The 18,259-nt window shown below is 44.9% G+C and overlaps 1 protein-coding gene across 2 annotated transcripts; it reads left to right on the forward strand.

The window, feature by feature from the left end:
- The first annotated feature begins 1,249 nt into the window (after window positions 1-1,249).
- Window positions 1,250-18,226, forward strand: SUGT1 (SGT1 homolog, MIS12 kinetochore complex assembly cochaperone). Of its 2 annotated transcripts, XM_044448254.1 has the most exons (14): window positions 1,279-1,328; window positions 1,418-1,463; window positions 3,145-3,177; window positions 4,505-4,595; window positions 5,656-5,725; window positions 6,853-6,923; window positions 8,655-8,708; window positions 9,062-9,081; window positions 9,838-9,857; window positions 10,577-10,673; window positions 11,427-11,534; window positions 15,705-15,795; window positions 16,076-16,263; window positions 17,065-18,226. In XM_044448254.1, the coding sequence occupies exons 1-14, from the start codon at window positions 1,294-1,296 to the stop codon at window positions 17,164-17,166; spliced, it is 1,026 nt and encodes a 341-aa protein (XP_044304189.1). In that variant the 5' UTR covers window positions 1,279-1,293; the 3' UTR covers window positions 17,167-18,226. The 2 variants fall into 2 exon arrangements, with proteins under 2 accessions (XP_044304190.1, XP_044304189.1); XM_044448255.1 differs by lacking the exon at window positions 3,145-3,177 and having other exon boundaries at window positions 1,250-1,328.
- Window positions 18,227-18,259: the final 33 nt, after the last annotated feature.

Genomic DNA, 18,259 nt, shown 5'->3' on the forward strand with positions numbered 1-18,259 from the left:
GTCTAGGCATCTGGCTTTGTGAGACAGGATGTTTCAATACTTGGAAAGCAATAGAGTTGGAATGCAGTGCCGGTTGAACATTGCAGGGTAAAACTAGTGTTAACAGCTTCAGCATGTAGGCTGTTTTGTTTTCTAAAGTATCTGCATAGCTAAGCTGTGCTGGTGCTCTCTCTTTCGTATTATTTTCAATAATTGTTGAAAATAATATTGTCTCCTTTCTGTGTAGTTTGGTGATTTCGTTTGGTCTCTGTTGGATGCCACTGTTGCTGCACTTTGCATGCCGGTGTGATGTGGGAATCTATTGTAATTTAATTAGTGCATTAGTGACCTTGAAGTATACAAGCAGGCAAACATTTTAGATTATTGGTGTGTAGGTCACTTTTTGTCCTGTTTTTCTGGGCTTGAAGGTGACTTGCATAATTCTCCTCCACTCCGTTGTATCTTTGCAGCAACAACCCTGTGAAGTAGGCCAGGCCGAAAGGGGAGCGATTGCCCAAAGGGGGCTTTGTGGCTGACTTTGAGCCTGCATCTCCCATGTCCCAGCACTCCATCCACTAAACTAATGTCGCTTTCCAGCTTGGTTTCACAGTGCAAAACAGTTGGGCCTTGATGCATTTGCTGGGTGGGTGGGTGCGGGGGAGGAACTTGAGCATTAGCCCTTTTGCAATTTGTGGCAGAAAAAAGGGATTTTCTGCAACTAAAAATTGTTCAAGAAACAAAAACATGTCCAGGGCTAGTGAGAGGTTGCATTTCTTCACCATTTTGCATATTTGCACACGAATCAGTTACAGTGGATTAGATGGTCCTTAAAAAAATCGCACGATGTTAGCGCTTTTGATGGCATAAGATTTTGTGGATTCCTGAAGATGCATGGATGCATCTCTCCCTTATCGATGCATGAATGCTCTTAATTGCAGTACGGGTTCTGAGCAGGACTCAACTGCTGTTTGGAGAGCAAACTAAAATCAAGGTGTGCTAGCAAGACCGCTGAACCTGTCGGGGAAAGGACCGCTGTTCTCAAGAGGCAGGATCCTGGTTTCGAAACAGCAACGCCCATCGGTGCACGCGGGCCGGGCTGCTACCTCCCGCGCTGCGCTTGGTCCTTCCCTGCAAGCGCATGCCGCTCCAAAGCTCACGTAGGCACGTCTACACCTCCCACTGTTCATAGATCTAGGTGTCTGGCCGGCGCGCTTCCCGGGGAGAGTCGCCCGCCCGCTCCCGTGACGTCATCTCCGCGCGCCGCGAGGAGAAACGAACTCGGCGCGCTCTAGAAGTTTCCTCGGCGGTGCCAAGATGGCGGCGGCGGCGGCGGGCCCGGGCGCGGCACGGTGAGCCTCCCTCCCGCCGGGCCCCGGCGGGCTCCCCCGGCCCGCCCGGCCGCCGCTTCCCCCGTGTCTAATTCTCGTCTCTCCCGCAGGCCGGCGGAGGCCGAGATCGAGCAGGACCCCGCGGCCGCCCTGCAGGTGAGAGGCGGGCCCGGCGGCTCCCCCGGCGGGGCGGCGAGGCTCAGAAGGCGGCCTGCTGGGCGCTCTCCTTGGCGAGGATGGGCGTGGGGGCGACCTGGCCGTGTGGCAGTGCCGCGGTGCAGGCAGCCGCGGTCAAGGGAGCGCGGTCCGCTCCCTGACCTCGCGCAGGGCCGGCCCAGGGGCCGCGGGCGGGCGGGCGCTGCTCCACGTGGGCAGGCAGCCCTTCGACCCAGCAGCCTTTCGCGTCGCGGGCTGAGGAGCCAACCCGTAGCCGCGGCTTTGGGCGCCCCGTTCGCTCTTTTTCTTGCGTAGACTCGGCTCCGTTTCTGCAGGTGTACGGTAATGCTTGCAGATATTGTGTTGGAAGGAGCTGCCCCTGCCAAAATGTCCCTTTGTGCATCTACCAAAGCTGCTGACTACTCCTTGTAAACAGGCACCTATTAAAAATTACTGACTACTTCCTGCAAACATGCATCTATTAAAGTTACTGAGTACTCACTGGAAACTTAAGATCAAACTGTTGGATCAGTCCAGAGTTTCCTTTAGGCCTGCAAGACATTAAGGCAATAGCTCTGTTGTTGTTCCCTAGCAACTCCCTGGCATTGATGTTCATTCTGGTCATGGATACTCTGTCTAGCTAGTAACTCTTAAGTCATATTTTCCGTACATTCGTCTAATTGCTTTTCTGAAAACTAAGTTCTCTCCTGTTTAGTAGCTGCAGGCCAAACCCCATCAGTTAGGATTTTTGCCCCAGTGTAATTCACTTTGTACTTGCATTTTGAACTTGAGAACTTCTTAGAGAATAAACATCTGTTTTCAGGATGCTTTAGCCTTCATGCCTTTCCATTAACTGGGAGTCTACCCTGTTTTAAGGTTTTCTGCAGGTTGCTTTATTTTGAACAGTTGTGTGTTGTTTGTTTTTACGTTTCACTGTTCTCTATTAAATTTAGGCAGTATCTGAACATGAAACAACACTGGGCCAAATTGGGGAACTCTTTTTTTTGTGAAAACTGTCTGTTTACGCTTAACTTATGTTTCCCATTGCCGCAGACTTTTAAATTTGTGAATCACTTAGAAACATAGAAACAGAGCGAGTCGGAAGGGGTCTCCCAGGCCATCTAGTCTGACCTCCGGCACCAGCCGGCTCCGCTCACGACATGCCCACCATGTGCACTTCACTAAGGTGGTAATGGCTCTTAACAGAAAATTAGAACTGTATTTTGAAATTCATAAATGGGTTTACTTAGTGAACTTCAGAACCTTTGCTTCAGGGGTTCTTGTCAAAACTTTTTCAGGGATTAAAATGTTGACACTTTCAAGATGACCAAAAATTATAATGAGGCAGCACTTTTCTTTGCATAAGTTGTGGTAATTTTTCTTTGCAATTCAATGCTATTAATGCCCAAGATTCACTGAGACAAAATGAACATACCCAGTTTATAAGGAGGGCAACCACTGCCTTGGTTATAACAACACTTTTCTTTGCTGGGTAAATGCCAGTTAAATTCCTTTGATCTCTTTACTGGATTTTATTTGTTTCATTACATAATGCAGATATAGTTCTGTACCACCATTCATACCGCCTTGTTTCGCATGTTCTGCTGAATGTGCTCTGTACCGTTCCTGTGACTAGGTACTACAATAGTACACACATACTTTCCCATTTTTCCTTTAATAGCACGACTTGGTGCACAAGAGCCTGCTGGAAGAGGTGGGTTGCCACACTTGAGGGGAGAATCTTTCGCTCATGGAACCCTTCTTGTACTGTACTTCTTTGCATAAGTGTGGACAGTGTCTCTTCATCCCATGTGTTCCCGTTCAGAAAGATTAACCTAAGCCGTAAAAAGTTGGAATAGTAAGCATCTAAGCTACGATGTCAGATCCTTGAGAGAAATTAAAAGTGCTCTCTAGAACTTTAGGGAAAGAAAACCCCCTCTGAGATGCTAATTCTGTTGATCATAGCAGGAGCATCAGGTGTATGTTGTGTGGGAATTATATAGGAAGAGGCTCTCACTGTGGTAAGTGAAACTGAGGCTGCTACTTTATAGTCCATCCTTTTTCCTTCAAGGAATACAAAGTGAGGTACGTGATCCTATCCTCAAAGGACCCTGTGAGATTGGTTAGACTGAGAGCCTGTGACTGGTCCAGAGTCACCCAGTGGGTTTTTTGGCTGAGTGGGGACTAAAACCCTGATTTCTCTGATTTCAGTCCAGCATGCCTGCTGCTGTAGCTCAAAGACCTTTAGTGCAGATGCCACTTAGACTTTTAAGGATCAAATTTTAAGGAGCAAAAGTAACACCTTGAATTGGGGCTGGTAATTAGTTGGTAGCGAGAACAAGTATTTTCAAAATGTCTCATGTGAGAAAGCGTCAGGCCCATCCATTAGCCTCTTGCCTTGGCTGGAATTTCTTGGCCAGAAATGGGTTTCTAGGGTAGGATGAAGGTTGTTTAATGCTGGGCATAAACCATAATCTCTGGGTTTGCATGTCATGACAACCTCAGCTGAGGATGGCACATCAAAAACTGCAGCTTCAGTGTGAGTTAAAGCTTTTAAAAACTCCAGTGTGAAAATAAACACCTGCCATGGAGCGGAGAATGCGGTACGGGAGCATCAGATGTTTCAGAGAGGCTTTCTTTGTGCACAGCCATCGGAGTGAATGGGGCCACACTGAGGACAGTGCTCCCTTAGGTTCGACCGGTTTAGCATCCTCTGCAGGTTTTCAGATGGGCTGCCCACAGTGAGTTGCCATTTTATGCCAGCCCAGTCATATGCAAGGACAATTGATGCATTATTCTTGCCAGTGTCTTCCAAATGGTATTCCAGACCTAGCTCGTTGCTGGATTCAGGCAGTGAGGTTTTCATCTCAGTTTTAGGCAGCTGTCTTTTGAGCTGAAGCATGTTGCTTCTGGTGTAATTCTTCTCAAAGCAAAACCGTGCTAATTGATGCTGTCTGATTTGTCAAGCAAGACTTTTCACTGTGGGCTATACAAGGATTTGTGGAAAATGTCAAGTCAAATATTTGTATTTGCTTTTGCAGAAGCTGACAGGAGCCATAGAACAGCAGCCAGATGATGCAGAGTATTACTGTCAAAGAGCTTATGCTCATATTCTTCTACAAAATTACCATGGTAACATCTCCTATTTGATGCTATTGATAACTTAAAATATTTTAGTGTCAAGGATAGATTAAAATGTAGCTTGATTTGTGTAGTTTTACCTGAAAACTTGGATACCGGAACATGCCTCTTGTCATAATGTTTGCATATCCTACTCAGGTTTATAAGAAGATTATCTTTAAGTGGAATAATTAGAATGTAACATTCAAATAAGACTTGTTCCGAGCGATAATCAATTTGATTGTTCCATATCAGCAATCTAATAACTTGAAAAATGTGGGTTTTGTGTCTGTGCTTGCATATAATAGTAGCTTCAAATAAATGAGAAGTCTTTTGCTCTTGCAATAAAGTAGGCTCTGCTTGTGCATTTCAAAATATAACTTATTAGAATATCACACTTTATGTATCTCCTCAATATTTTCATCTGTATTCAGTATGTCACCAAGTTCCTTTGGCTTGGAAGCAAAGAGGATGGCGTGCAAGCAGAAGGCAGTGCCTTCACTTAAAATAGGTTTTCCCAAGTTTTGGCGACTTTGCCCTTCCTGGTGCAGTCGCTTGCCCTGGTCCAACTTCAGGGGGTTATTTTTGATGGCTGTAAAAGGAAGTGGGAGGCAGGAAAACCATTTCCTTTTGTGGAATGGAAGATGGTATGTAAGTCATTGATTTCATATGAAATATGCCCTGACTAGCAAATTTGAATGACTTGAAAGCTAGCAACAAGAACATAAAGTTAATAAACTTTGAAGAGGAAATAAATTCTTAATTTACTGTTCAAGATTTCAGATTAATTTAAAATTGGCTGTTTAATTGTCTGGTACTTGCTCCTTGTTCGTCACCAGAACTCAGAGTGTGAAACCAATAATATTGTTCCAGTCTAGAAGAGCTTGTGGGGGGGGGGGGCATGCTTTTCCTTTTTCCTGAAATGCTTGTGTGTTTTTTACTTCTAATAAATGTTGCACATAGATTACAAGGCTCGTCTAACATGTAAAATGTCCAGTTAAGGCAGATGGTTTGGTTTTGCCCAGGAAGTGTGAATAATGCAACTATTAAGAAATGAACCATCTCCTTGCAGATGCCATTGGAGATGCGAAGAAGGCACTGGCCCTCGACCCCAACAATGTTGCCGCCTTTCTTAGGCAAGGGTAAGTGATCACTCATTGGTCAAACACAGCCTGCAAGGAATGGGGTTGGAAGAGGGGAAAGGGGGGAAAATGGCCATCCCTGCAGTTGCTCAGATGGACTGGAATACATCAGTGAAACTCCAGTTCTCGTTACATCTATTTTTTCTCGGCAGGACTATTCTATGCTGGTCTTGTTGCTCTTTTCTTTCTTCATATCTGTAGTTTTTCTCTCTTATTCAGTTCTAAAAAATTTATTTTCCCATCTCACGGGATAAGATGTTCCCGCAGACGTTCTTCCGATGGCATTAGTCAGGGAGGGGCCAGGCAGCTAGACAGCAGCACCTCACCCTGCTGTTTCCACTCCTTACATTTTGCTGTGGAAATAAAGGGACTTCTTCCCCTGTCAATATTGCTTTCCCTCTGTGGATTTTCAGCCTGTTAGAATCCCCTTGCCTCACTACTTGAGGGACTGCCATTCCTCGCAATGTGGGTGTTTTTATGCTTATGTGCGTGAATTTTATTGTGTGAGACAGCAATTATGACTGAGAAAAAGAAATCTGTGAGTAAGCTGTGCTGTTTTGATGTAGCTCAGTCTGCTTGAAATTATTTCAGTCCTTGAGTTTCTGAGTATGGTCCTCATGAAATGGTTGTGTAAAATTTGGGAATTTCCTTCCCTTCCAGTGTTTGACCTGCTTCAGGGAAAAAAGAAAGCAAAAATCTCCTTTTCTTTACACTAAAAAGTAGATGTGAAAGTGAAGAACCCTGTACTCACTTCTTAAAACAACTTTGCTAAACTGGCTAGAGAAGGGGAGATTCATTTGGCAAAGCGATTGGTCAAGGTGAAATTTCCAAAATTGCCCAAGCCAAAAGTTTTAGCTGCAACACCACAGGGAAGTTCCTGCAGGGAAAGCAGAGGCTCTGCTAAGCATTTTTCAGGGAAATTTTGACCTGCAGCTCCTGAGATGTGTGGGTGTCCCATTTTTTCAGTCACCCCAGTGGGGGCGGAATTAACCCCCAAACTGTGCAGGTTTGTCTGTGTTCTTGCCCCAGGTCAAAATACTGCGTAAAGCCAAAGATACTGTGGTTGTCGAATAGCCTGATTTTTTTCACAGCCAGAAGTGTCATGTTCTCCTCTCATCCTCTCTTAGGATAGGTGAATATCATATGAAGAACTATACTGCTGCACTGAAGTCTTTCAAAGAGGGTAGCAGGCTGGATAGTAAGTATGGAAACATACTCATTTAGAGGTGTGCACACATCTGCCGTATGTGAATTGCAGGCCCAATATCCAAGTTACCGTTAGCATTGATGCAGGTCATGTCACTTTGTTTGCTGCTATGTGCGTGCAGCACAGCGTCGTCAGTGTTTGCTGACATGATGGGTTTCCCGGGGGGATGTGTCATGTTGCCAAGCCCCGCTGATGTCATTCACACTGGAGCAGCGTGGAATTGTCAGCACCAGCGTCACCAGGACCCAATTCCAGAAGGTTCGTAGCACTTGCACTGCAGGGGATCCAGACTGACAAAACGGCCAAATCAGGAATGGCCCACTGCTGCTTAATCTAAATGCTTATTAATGGCTGCCAGGTTAATGTTTACCTGGTCAAACATTCTGTCAAAGGGCCTGTTAATTCTCTGCTTCTCAGCCTGCAAGGCGGGCCCTCCATTGGGGCTCATGAGAGATGCTTGATGACCAATGTGAAGAATTTTCATATTTTCCATCAACAGTTGAGCATTTATGCTTTTTCTCTGCCATATATGTATTTATTTGATTTATATCCCACCTTTTTCATTTCAAGGAATGAAATTACATTTGTATGTAAGCTGTCCCGAGACTCTTGCGATGGGACGGGATACAAAAATTCTGAATGAATGAATGAATGAATGAAGGAACTCCCTGGGGCTTACAAAATTCTGCTCCTCTCAAACTTTTCTGAAGACTATGTAGCCAACAATTGCTGGAACCCGAAGGGTGGCATCCCCCGCAGCCCTCTCTTAGGCTCGCTCACACGCTTTGTCTAATGGCATTTTTAGGTTGAAATGCTCTGAAAACAGATCATGTTTAGAATGTGCAGTTGGGTGGCAGAAATTCAAAAGACTGGATTTTGTAAATGCCATTTTATATAGTGATGCTGAACTAGAGAGTAATTTTGAAAATATTTTCAAAATTAAAAATACTGATTTTTAATTCTTAATTTTGAATTTAATTTTTAACTAAACTAATTCATTTATCTGGCCAGGGCGACTTCTTTTATATTTTTTATTTATTTTATATTGTTAATTTTAATTTTATATTGTTATTTTTGTATTTTATTGTGTTGTAAGCCGCCCCGAGGCTTCGGCAAGGGCGGCATAGATATGTTTTAATAAAATAATAAAATAAAATAAATTGCTATCAAAAGCTTGGTAATAGTAATCTGTAACCCTGGGCCAGTTCCTCGTGAACTGTTTAAAACAACCCTAAACTAAACCAGAATAGTTCTATATGGAGAAGATACCCAGCTTTTATCCTCTCCATGCATGATAAGATTTTTTTGTAGTCCAATAATGTATAAGGGCCCCTGCTTTAATTGCAGGTAAAGAAATGCTAATGGACTTTTTCAATTAAAAATGCTTGATACTCGTATAAGTGTTATTCTTACACAAATAATGTACTTCTGCATTATGCTTAAATACCATTTCTTATAGGTAATGTCACCCTACTGGCTTGTTAAAATTAGTCAAGCACAGCCAATTCACATATTATTGAGAACTAACTTAAGTTGTCAAGCATTCGACCTTCAGCACTAAAAGGTAGAAATCTCAATTTAAGGGAAAAGCTTGGGAGTCACAAATTCTAGGGACACGTGATGTCATAAAGAACACCCTCCGAGACCAGTGGAAAAACAAGGTCGTCCCCTGTTACGTTCGCTGTCACGATGCAGTGCACTTTCATGTGTTCCATTTGCTAGGTAGCAACACCGCTCTTCCTGTCTGGATCAAGACATGTGAAGAGATCATTAATGGTAAGGTATGCTTTATTGGTGTTCTCAATGGCATGCACATTTTCTGGGGTTGGAGGCACTCTGATATGCCGTCAGAAGCCACCACTTTGCCCACTTTCATTTGTGTCAGGGGTGCAAAAGCTTTTCCTGCCACATTCCTTTCACGGAACCTCACGGGGTGTGGGGGGGACCCACCCCCAGAAGGGGTGTATGCGCTCAGCCGCTGTCCTCTCCCTCGCGCACGCAACACGCTCATCGATGTTTGTGCGTGCAGCATCTCTCATGTGTCCACCGAGCTAATGCGTGAGAAATGGCAATTTGAGACCAAAATGATTTATTTATACATTTTGTGCCTTTCTGTTTTTGCCTTCCAGCCGGATCACAGACCGAAGTGGTAAGATGCTTTCTAATGGATATACTTGCAGAGTAATGGCTTTGCTTTTGATTCACATAGACAAGGAGTATTTTCCCCCTAAAATTTGACTTTTTTTTTCCTCCTGGAAGGAAACCTGCCCTGTTTCTGGTATTAACCAGCATACTGAATATTGATTGTTCTGTTGTGCCTTCCAGAAACACGTCACAGGCAGCAGGGGGCCTGTGAGGATGTGCCCCCCCCCATGTGACTGAGGGGAGGAAACAGCTGACGCATGCTGTCTCCCGCATGAGTGGTACCGGCTCACTGCATCGCAAGCTGCAGTGGGAAAGGTTCTGTGGGCAGCCAGCTGCAGAACAGTTTAAACCACCCCGCTCCGGCATTCGGCTAGCTCAGGCCAGCCTCTCAGTTGTCTGCTGCTCTCCAAAGCCGCCCTCGAGTCCTGAGTCCTTGCCACGCTGAGGAGGGTGGCGAGTTGAGGAAGGAGCCAGTTAGCATGTGCCCCACCAGCATTGGTGGGGGGTGTGGGGTTCACTTTGCTCCCTCCTTGAGAGGAGTATACGGAGTGGCCTGCCCTGATCCAAGGACCTCAAAATGTGCCTTGTACTTTGATGGAGCCCCCTTCTTGAGGTCTGTCGTAGCTTTAATGGATGTGGGTCGTTGCAGATAACTTTCTTGTGATGTGAAAATGCACTGATGTCTGATTTACGAACAATGCTAAATAATTCTCCACTACTTTTCATTATAATCGATGCTACTTGGATATTGGAACACCAGTCACAGCCATCTAAGATCAAGTAAGTTCTTTTAACATTTACAAAAACGGAGCTTAGTATTTAATAGTTTTTCCCAAGAAATCTGTGCTTACAGAATTCCAGTAAGTGCTAGGGATGGGTGCGAAAGCTGGCCCTGCAGCTTTCATTGCTTCCCTCCCTGCTTGTATTGACTCCCTCTGTAGCAACTCAAGCCAGCGTGTATCAAAAGGCCCCCCTCCGTCTGCTCTCCTTGGCGGGTGTACAGTCTGACCAGAGGAGGCTTAATAGTTTCTGTATGGCAGGCAGGATGCCAGCGTGGCAGAGCTCTTTGAGAACTGGATGGCGTCTCGAGAGATCCTGGTTCTTCCCCCACTTGCCGTGAGACTCATTGGGTGAATTTGGGCCAGCCCAGGACCCTCACCCCGGGTGGAAATCCTGTGCTCCAAGTTCTTGTGGTTGATTAGTCATACTGTGGCCAATCCCGTAGTTGATAAACTGTAAGAACGGTTATTCAGAAGGGCAGGGGGAAGTGCAGTTGGTCATCCCATCTTGTAGACCCTGTTTGACCACGCCTGCCAAAGGGGAGGGGTTGTAAGCAGAAACATCTGTAGGGCCAGACATCATAGTATGGAAAGGGTCTATAGTATAAAAGGACTAAGAAACCCGAATTTTAAAGGACTAGGAATGTTTACACATGTGCAAATTGAAATCCTTAAAATAAGGGATGTTAAGCTAAAATACTTTGTTTTGCCTTTTTAAAGGTATGATTGGTACCAGACAGAATCTCATGTAATTATAACCATTATGATCAAGAATGCAAAGAAGGACGAAGTCCACGTGCATTTCTCGGAAAAAGAGGTAATCTGGATGTATAGTTCAGGCTGCAAATGACACACCTGGATTCAAATGTACTTTCAAACCAGTGTTGCTTCCCAGGAAGGGAGCATTTAGGACTACGGCGCAAGGCAAAAATATGCAGATAGGCGCCCCTGCATAGGGTAGGTGTGCGGATGGAAGAAGTGAGGTGTTAGTAAATGCCACCATAGGCATTACTGGATGCGCACCCTTCTCAGAAGGGAAGTGCTCAGTAGATCATCTCAAACAAAGTCTGGTTTTAATTATCGGGATCCTGATGTTTAAAAACTTCTCTTGTGAAAATACTCACTTCTGGTTTTCTGGATGGTATAACTGAATGTTCAGTGAATTGCTACATTACATTCACACATTTTGCTGGATATAAAACTGTGAAGCATAAAGCAAGAAAAGGAAGTCACGTGGCTTTAGTCTGTTTAATTATTTATAGCTCCTGGAAACTTTCTACAGTTATTCAGTTCTTTACCTAAAGCATGCTTACCAAACTGACATAACAGCTTCCTGAGTACCTACTTGGTGGCTAAGAACATTAATCTTCTGTTTATTTTCTAGCACACTTTGATTTACCTGTTGAATAATGTAGTACAACTTCCCATTTGAAATCCCTGTCCCATGTTTGACACCAATTAGAAGTTCCCAGTGAAAGGTCTTTGCATTCATTTCTCCTGGAAAAGAGCTGGAGGTCTAGAATGACTCCGTTTTCTTTGTGTGTGCTGTTTTTGCATTTTATCTTAACAGCTAAATGCATCAGTGAATCTTTCCTCAGACGAAGACTACAACTTAAAGCTACATCTTCTTCATTCCATAGTTCCTGAACAAAGTACATTCAGAGTTCTTTCTACCAAGGTAACTTTCCAGAATATTGGAATAAAACACTAAGTACACTGTAAAATTTCTGAAAGGCCATGGAGAAGAAAAACGGGGTTTGCCCAGTACTTTGCAGTTTCACAACTAGGTTGCCCCAGAAAATGGTCTCCCCGGTCACTGTCTGCTTCACCACAAGTGTGAGCAGGGCCTGAAGAAGAGCTCCAGCTAATGGCCTTCCCAGCTGGGCACTGCAGGTGTGGATGGGCTTGCTTGAGGGGCTGGGAGATAAGCTCTCAAAGGCTTTCCAGGGTCAGTTCCGACACTTCTGCTTCAGCTCACCGAGGAAATGCTCTTTGGCCTGATACGCTGCGGTTTCTGTAACCATCTCCAGGAGCAGCCCGTGAAGAACCGTGCAGCGGTTCAGAGCTGAAGGGTTGGTATGTTCACTGTGCCTTGTGCACATGGGTTCTCGACACATGATTGAAATGCCCTAGAGCAGAGACGTGTCGCAGACCCCGCGCCTGCTTCCGTGTGTATGCACAAAGGGTGCAGCTCCCAGTGTTTCTGCCTGGCTTCTTTCCAGCCATCGCAGCAGCAGCGTTGCGCTAGGAACTCTCCATTTTAGCGTTTTGTCATCAGTGTGAGCCAAATCATCTCTCTCAGTCCCGAAAAACTCAAGAGGTCTCTTCGCCGGATGGTTTCTGGACCAAAGCCAGGCCTGAAACCCCAAAGTCCATATGTGATTTATCTAATCTAGGGAATTCGCAGTTCTGGCAGGAATGAAGGATGGTGTTTTGAGGCTACTAAATAAAGATGCCAGCTGCAGTACCACTGGGACCATGTGCAGTTTTCATAGGAGGAGGAAAAGAAATCTGATCCTTCCAGCAGTCAGAACCTTTAGAACTGCGTCTGTAGTTACTGTTTGGGGTAACGATATGAGGCTGTAATTCTGGAAATAATACACAGCATGTACTTAAATTTATTGCGTGTTGCCTTCAAACCAAATTAATGCTTCAACTAATATGTCTCAAGTGTATAGCCATGTTTAGTATAGATTACCAATGAATCTGGAATAGCTGCATTTGCCAGCTGCCGCTTCATTTATTCACAGAATTGGTTCTGCAAGACTCCAGGTCTTGCTTACAGTCTTCTAAATTAATATGTCAAAATTAAGGTATTGTATTTCTGTGGGTTAAAATTAGCAGTTTTGAGGAGGATTTCTTACTTTCACTAGAGGGCGCTAAAATGTTGGGAGTACTATTTCAGACAGACTGCATTGGGCAGAAGAGAATAGCAAAATAGTTTTGCCTACTACTTCACTCTGAACTACTAGCACTGCATGATAGAAACAGAGCAAGTCAGAAGGGGCCTCGGTGGTAATTCATAGTTTATACTCCAGTCGTCACTTCAAGATAGTTTAAATCTAGGAATAGGATGCGGTACTCATTTTATTCCTAAACAGTACACCCTTAAAAAGAAAGGAGGGCTGTTGAGAGCAGCCATAGGCACTGTAAGTTGAGATTGTCTAAATTTTACTACTACTAACCTTGAAATGTAGGCCAGAATTTAATATATGCACCATTTAACATTTCTTTTAGTCATATAAGCAGCACATATTGAATTAATTGTGCAACTTTCAGGAGCTACAGTTTTGCTACTTCCCAACCTAAAGTAGGTTGGTCCAGTTAGTCCATCAGCTTTACTGTTCTTGTGGGTTTATGTACTTTACATTGTGGAGTTTTGTTAATGTGATGACTTTATTTGCAAAAAAAAAAAAAAAAAAGGCAAGTTCACAGTACAGACAAGATTTATTTAACTTGCTAATGGTGACATGCGTAATACTGTCATTCAAGTAGCTTATCTGGTGTTCAAGAAACACATTTGATCCCAAAGCAGATCCCATAGTCAGGTTTTTTTTTTTATTTTCGTGGCAGAAGAATAATACATTAAATGCAGCTAGATACAGCACTTAATGCAAGCTGTATAATTATCACAGGTAGCCTGAAGCCGGCACCTGTTGATAAAGTTAATTATGTAGCTCGTGTTGTACCGTAAGGAGAGAGAGCATCGACATCAAACGTATGTCCACTTTTGGGCTGCCACCCAGATTAAAATAAGGAAAAAGCTTTCTTGGGAGACCTGTGAGTTGCTGTGAAACAGTGGAGCACTCCGGGATCAGATTGTGGAAGGACTGGCCCTTCTCCTGAAATGGATGGAGCTCCAGGAAAGTTTCAGGGGAGCTGGGCAACCTGGGAGTCACTGAGCAGGCCAACCGGTCTGAGACAAACCGGGGCGGACGGGGCTTTTGCATGGACCATCCTCTGTGTGTGGGCGGCTGCGCGCTTAAGCCGGTGTGTTCTGGGCTCACCAAAATGCTCAGTGGGGGAGTCGAGGCTGGCTGCTCCGGATGCCCGTGGTGTCTCCCGACGCCGGGTGGGAACTCTCTCTTCACCCAGACAGGGTCTCACGTGTGCGTATTGGCGCTTGTGCCCGTGCGCTCCGTATGCAGGCCACCCGCACATTGTAGTTCATGCACAGGTGCTGGATTTTTGGGGCACTGTTTTGTTGTACTTCTGACAGCCTTTCACAAATTCTGCCTGCAGTGCTTCCGACATGAATAAAGAAAGAAGGAATATTTTAAGCCATATCGAGGATGCAGACTAGCAGGACTGCTTGCAGTTCTCCAAATTCAAAGGATCCTGGGTATCCTGTGCAGAGCAGGAGGAGTTCAAAGTCAGCATGGCCTCCACAGAATGGCGCCCTTTGTTTTCTCCGAAAGCTGGAACGGGGATGCAGTCCCCATTCAAGGAACTCACTAGCCCCACCAAACAGACACTGTAAAATCAATACTTGACAAGATGATGATAGCTGGTATTTAACTTTAAATGGCTTAATGTAAGAACAAGCCAAGTGCAGCTCTTTCATTCCGATGGCAGTTTGGTTACCTGTGACTGGTTGGGCATTTATAGTACAAGTTCTGGTCTGTGCTGGTATTCGGTTAGCTCGCTATAAGATGCTCTGTAGGGCTAGCATTTACAAAGGTGTCCTTGTTCTCGGAGCTGCAAGGATCCCCAGGTTGTCCTGGATTTTGGTGGAACTGTGACAAACACTTCAGTGTAACTTGATTCCAGAACAAATTAGATGCTGCATGAGACTGAGCGGACTGTTCTTCAGAGTGAGGCAGTGCCCCGTTATCTCTGGTCTTAAAATGAATGAGCAGTTTTCTTGCTCTAGTATCCATTGTGGAAATGCTTTTTCAAAATGAATCATTTGGAGTGCATTGGACAAGTGGTGGAATCATGCTGCAGTCTTTTCACTGGCTGGTTATAAGTTGAAAAATTATCCCAAATTGAAGGGGAAAAAGCAAGTAGTTTATAAAATTATATTATGTGGAAGCTCCTGTTTGTGTGAGCTCTGGAGTCTGTCTGTTTAATGAAGCACTCCTACCTTAAGAGATGACCAGACCTGCACAGTTTGACTTCTAAAATGTGAAGGTATATTCTCAAGAGCATCCAGCAATTGTTTTGATTGTAGCTAGAGTTCTCCCCAGTTAGGGAATGTGAATTGCATGCATTTATTCAGTTATACAGATACATGCAAATTAATTAAACCAACAGCACTGAAGAAAAAATGGTGCAAACCTTATTGCAGCAACACAACAGTTTTTTGCTTTTTTAAAAGCACTTCTTTTCAAGGATTGCAAGATCATTTTTCATATTTATTGTGGCTCTCACAAAACGATTAACATCCATTTTGTTTTGTATTCTGCAAAGTCACAAGATTTAGGAGAAACTCTTGCTTATGACGAACAAGTATTAAAGGACGAAGAAGGGTGTGGGCTACAGGAACTTGGGTACAGGAACTTGGGACTGTTTCAACATCTCAGTTCTCTGTTTGAGCCATTTCTGTGGCAGCAGTAATGTCGACATTAGTTGCCAAACCATCAGCAAAGGTATTAACATAAGCCAGAACATGCCAGGCGGTTTTAACAGAGCACAGCACTTGCTTACTCAGAGGTGAGACCCACTGAGTTGAGAGGGACTTGACTCCCAGGCAAGAGTGTTTGCCCTTGATTACGTGGGCGACACACTGTGAAAATCGCCTTCATTGCTGTATTCTTTCCCATTGCAGCGGATCCTCCCCCAACTAACTTGATAGGGCTGTTGAAATGCACTAAAATGCTTTTCTTGGTTTGCTTTGTGTCTTTAGATAGAGATAAAAATGAAGAAACCAGAAGCTGTACGATGGGAGAAATTGGAAGGACATGAAAGTTCTCCTCAACGAAAACAATTTGCCCCAGGTCTGTGCGGTTCAGCTCTGTGCACTGTCCTCTCAGCTTTTGTGTCCATGAAGTTTCATTCCCAGAGAGAGCCCTCTGGACTGCCTAACCAGGCATGCGTAGCTTTGGCCCAGCTGCTCTTTGCAGTCCTGTATGTGTCGGGTGGGAGAGGAGAGCGGCACAGCCTGAGGAATTACCACCTCTGCCTTGGCTGATCTTCTACGAACAGCACGAGCTAAGATGCTCTAACTTGACAGGTGTCCATTACTCTTGCGGTGTTACCATTTCATCTGTTTTACAGTTCCAGATTCCACACTCCTCTATCCATCATCTTCTCATTATACAAGGAACTGGGACAAGCTAGTGGTTGAGATCAAAGAAGAGGAGAAGAATGAAAAATTGGAGGGTGATGCAGCTTTAAACAAACTTTTCCAGCAGATCTACTCGGATGGGACAGATGAAGTGAAGCGCGCCATGAACAAATCTTTTGTAAGATAACTTCTGCTTTGGGTGCTTTTGCCCATGTGCCATAAGCTTCTCCGTGATGCTTAATTTAGTGTGGCTGGCGGAACGTGTGAGGACTTGAATCCAGATTTGTGTGCCACAAGGGAAGACCAGTCTCTGGCTTGTGACTAGGGTTTTGGGAGTCATATGCTCATGTACAAATGCTTTTGTTCAGAAGGAGGGCATGGAGGTGTTTGCTACACGTTTAGGCTGTAAAACCTGGATTTTCCCAGTAGTGCTGCTCGACTTTTCCCAAATGCGCCCTTTGCTCTTTTTGGTCGCTATAATACTTGGTCTGTCCTTAGAAGAGTGGATTCTTGGGTTTGCTTAAACTTGGAACATACCTTTAAAAATTACTAACATTACATTTCATTCCTTTCCTGGGAGGACAATGGGAACAGGGAATGAATATAGTTTATTGTGTTGCATCTGGAAAGAGAGCACTAGAGCACTTTGTTGCAAAGGAGAAAGATTTGGGAAACAAACTTCCAGAGTTTAGTTTTGAGTCCTGAAGGCTTTCGAAAGTGTTGCCAGTTTTTGACTAAAATGTGTCACAGGAGGCCAAGCGGTTCGTCAGGTCATTCTTGCATATTTATGAAATAACCATGTCTTGTTTGCAATTGGGCTTAAAACGTTTTTGCGGGGGGCACCAGATGAGCATTGCCCTTCGGCTGACACTTCCCCACTGCCCGCATGCCTCACCCTGTCTCGAAGTGTTTTGGGGTATTTGTGTCATTTTAGAGCTGACGGCTAATTGTGTGTGTGTGTATGCGTTTACTTTTGCAGATGGAATCTGGTGGGACAGTTTTGAGCACGAACTGGTCCGATGTGGGTAAAAGGAAAGTAGAAGTCAACCCTCCTGACGACATGGAATGGAAAAAATTCTAAGTTGCTCTGGCGGTGGGGGGGACGGGACTGGGCAAGATGTCCTCTGGGGCACTGGCACACTCCTGGACATTGCCCTGTGCTCATTCTTTCTGTGATCTCCCCACCTGTTCCCGCTCTTCTCCTCCCCCTCTCCAGGTGTGCTTTTTCTGCTTGCTCTCCCAGCTCACCCACTCCCTTGGCTTTGCACAGTGCTTTCTTCCTCTCTGTCCACAGAGCAGCAGCTTTTTCCTCTCCCACCCTCTCCCCTGCAACTTTTAGAAGAGCTTAGGTGTCCTGCAGAACACAGTGAAATCTGCACTCCAGCAGTCCGCAAGGCCCAGAGAACCTCCCAGAGGCCAGCTGCAGAAATGACGGTGCCGGAGCACCGGCTGCTTCTGATGCGGCGTCCCCAGGCTCTTTTAAAAGTGAAAGGGGGAACACCTAAGCGAAAGGTGGCTCTGCCTTGCGAAAAACCAAGCAAGGGGCAAAGCGACAGCGAGGGAGGCGAGCGAGCAGCATGCTGGGGTGCGTGAAGCGTCAGTGGTGGGGTGTGCAGGACTGCTTGTGGGGTCCCTGAGGGCCGGGGAGCCCCACACAGAGCTCTGGCCATAGCAGGCCACGCCACTGGCTTCCTGATGTGCCACGCCATGCTGCCCATGCTCTTGCATCTGCTGTTGTGTGTGGACATGGCATCCTCAAAACGAAAGCACAGGACGTTCCCTCGGGGGGTAATTTTGGTCTTTGCATCTCCACTTGCTTTTGGAAGGCCTGCTTGTTGCAGGTTTTAGAGGTATAATCGGGAATGGAGGCCTCTTAGCACTATTGCCTAGGGAGGGGGTCCTTTGAAGATAATTTGGACCTGGTCATAACAGTTGTTTTTTGCTTGGTCATGCATTTGGGGAGTTAGCAAAGCCTTTAATTGGACTGCTTAGGGTTAATGCCTTATTAATGCACACACTTCCTTTAAATAATTTATTCACTGTGGTGACTTTGGGGTAAATACGATTTTCAGCTACAGTGTTAATATTGTTTGTTGCTCAACTCTATATTCAAATAAAACTGTAAATATATACCTTTTCCATAAATGTGTCAGGGTCGTTTTTTCTTGTTTTCG

This window comes from Varanus komodoensis, unplaced genomic scaffold (assembly GCF_004798865.1).
Source record: "Varanus komodoensis strain SLA01 unplaced genomic scaffold, ASM479886v1 scaffold54, whole genome shotgun sequence".
Lineage (NCBI taxonomy): Eukaryota > Metazoa > Chordata > Lepidosauria > Squamata > Varanidae > Varanus > Varanus komodoensis.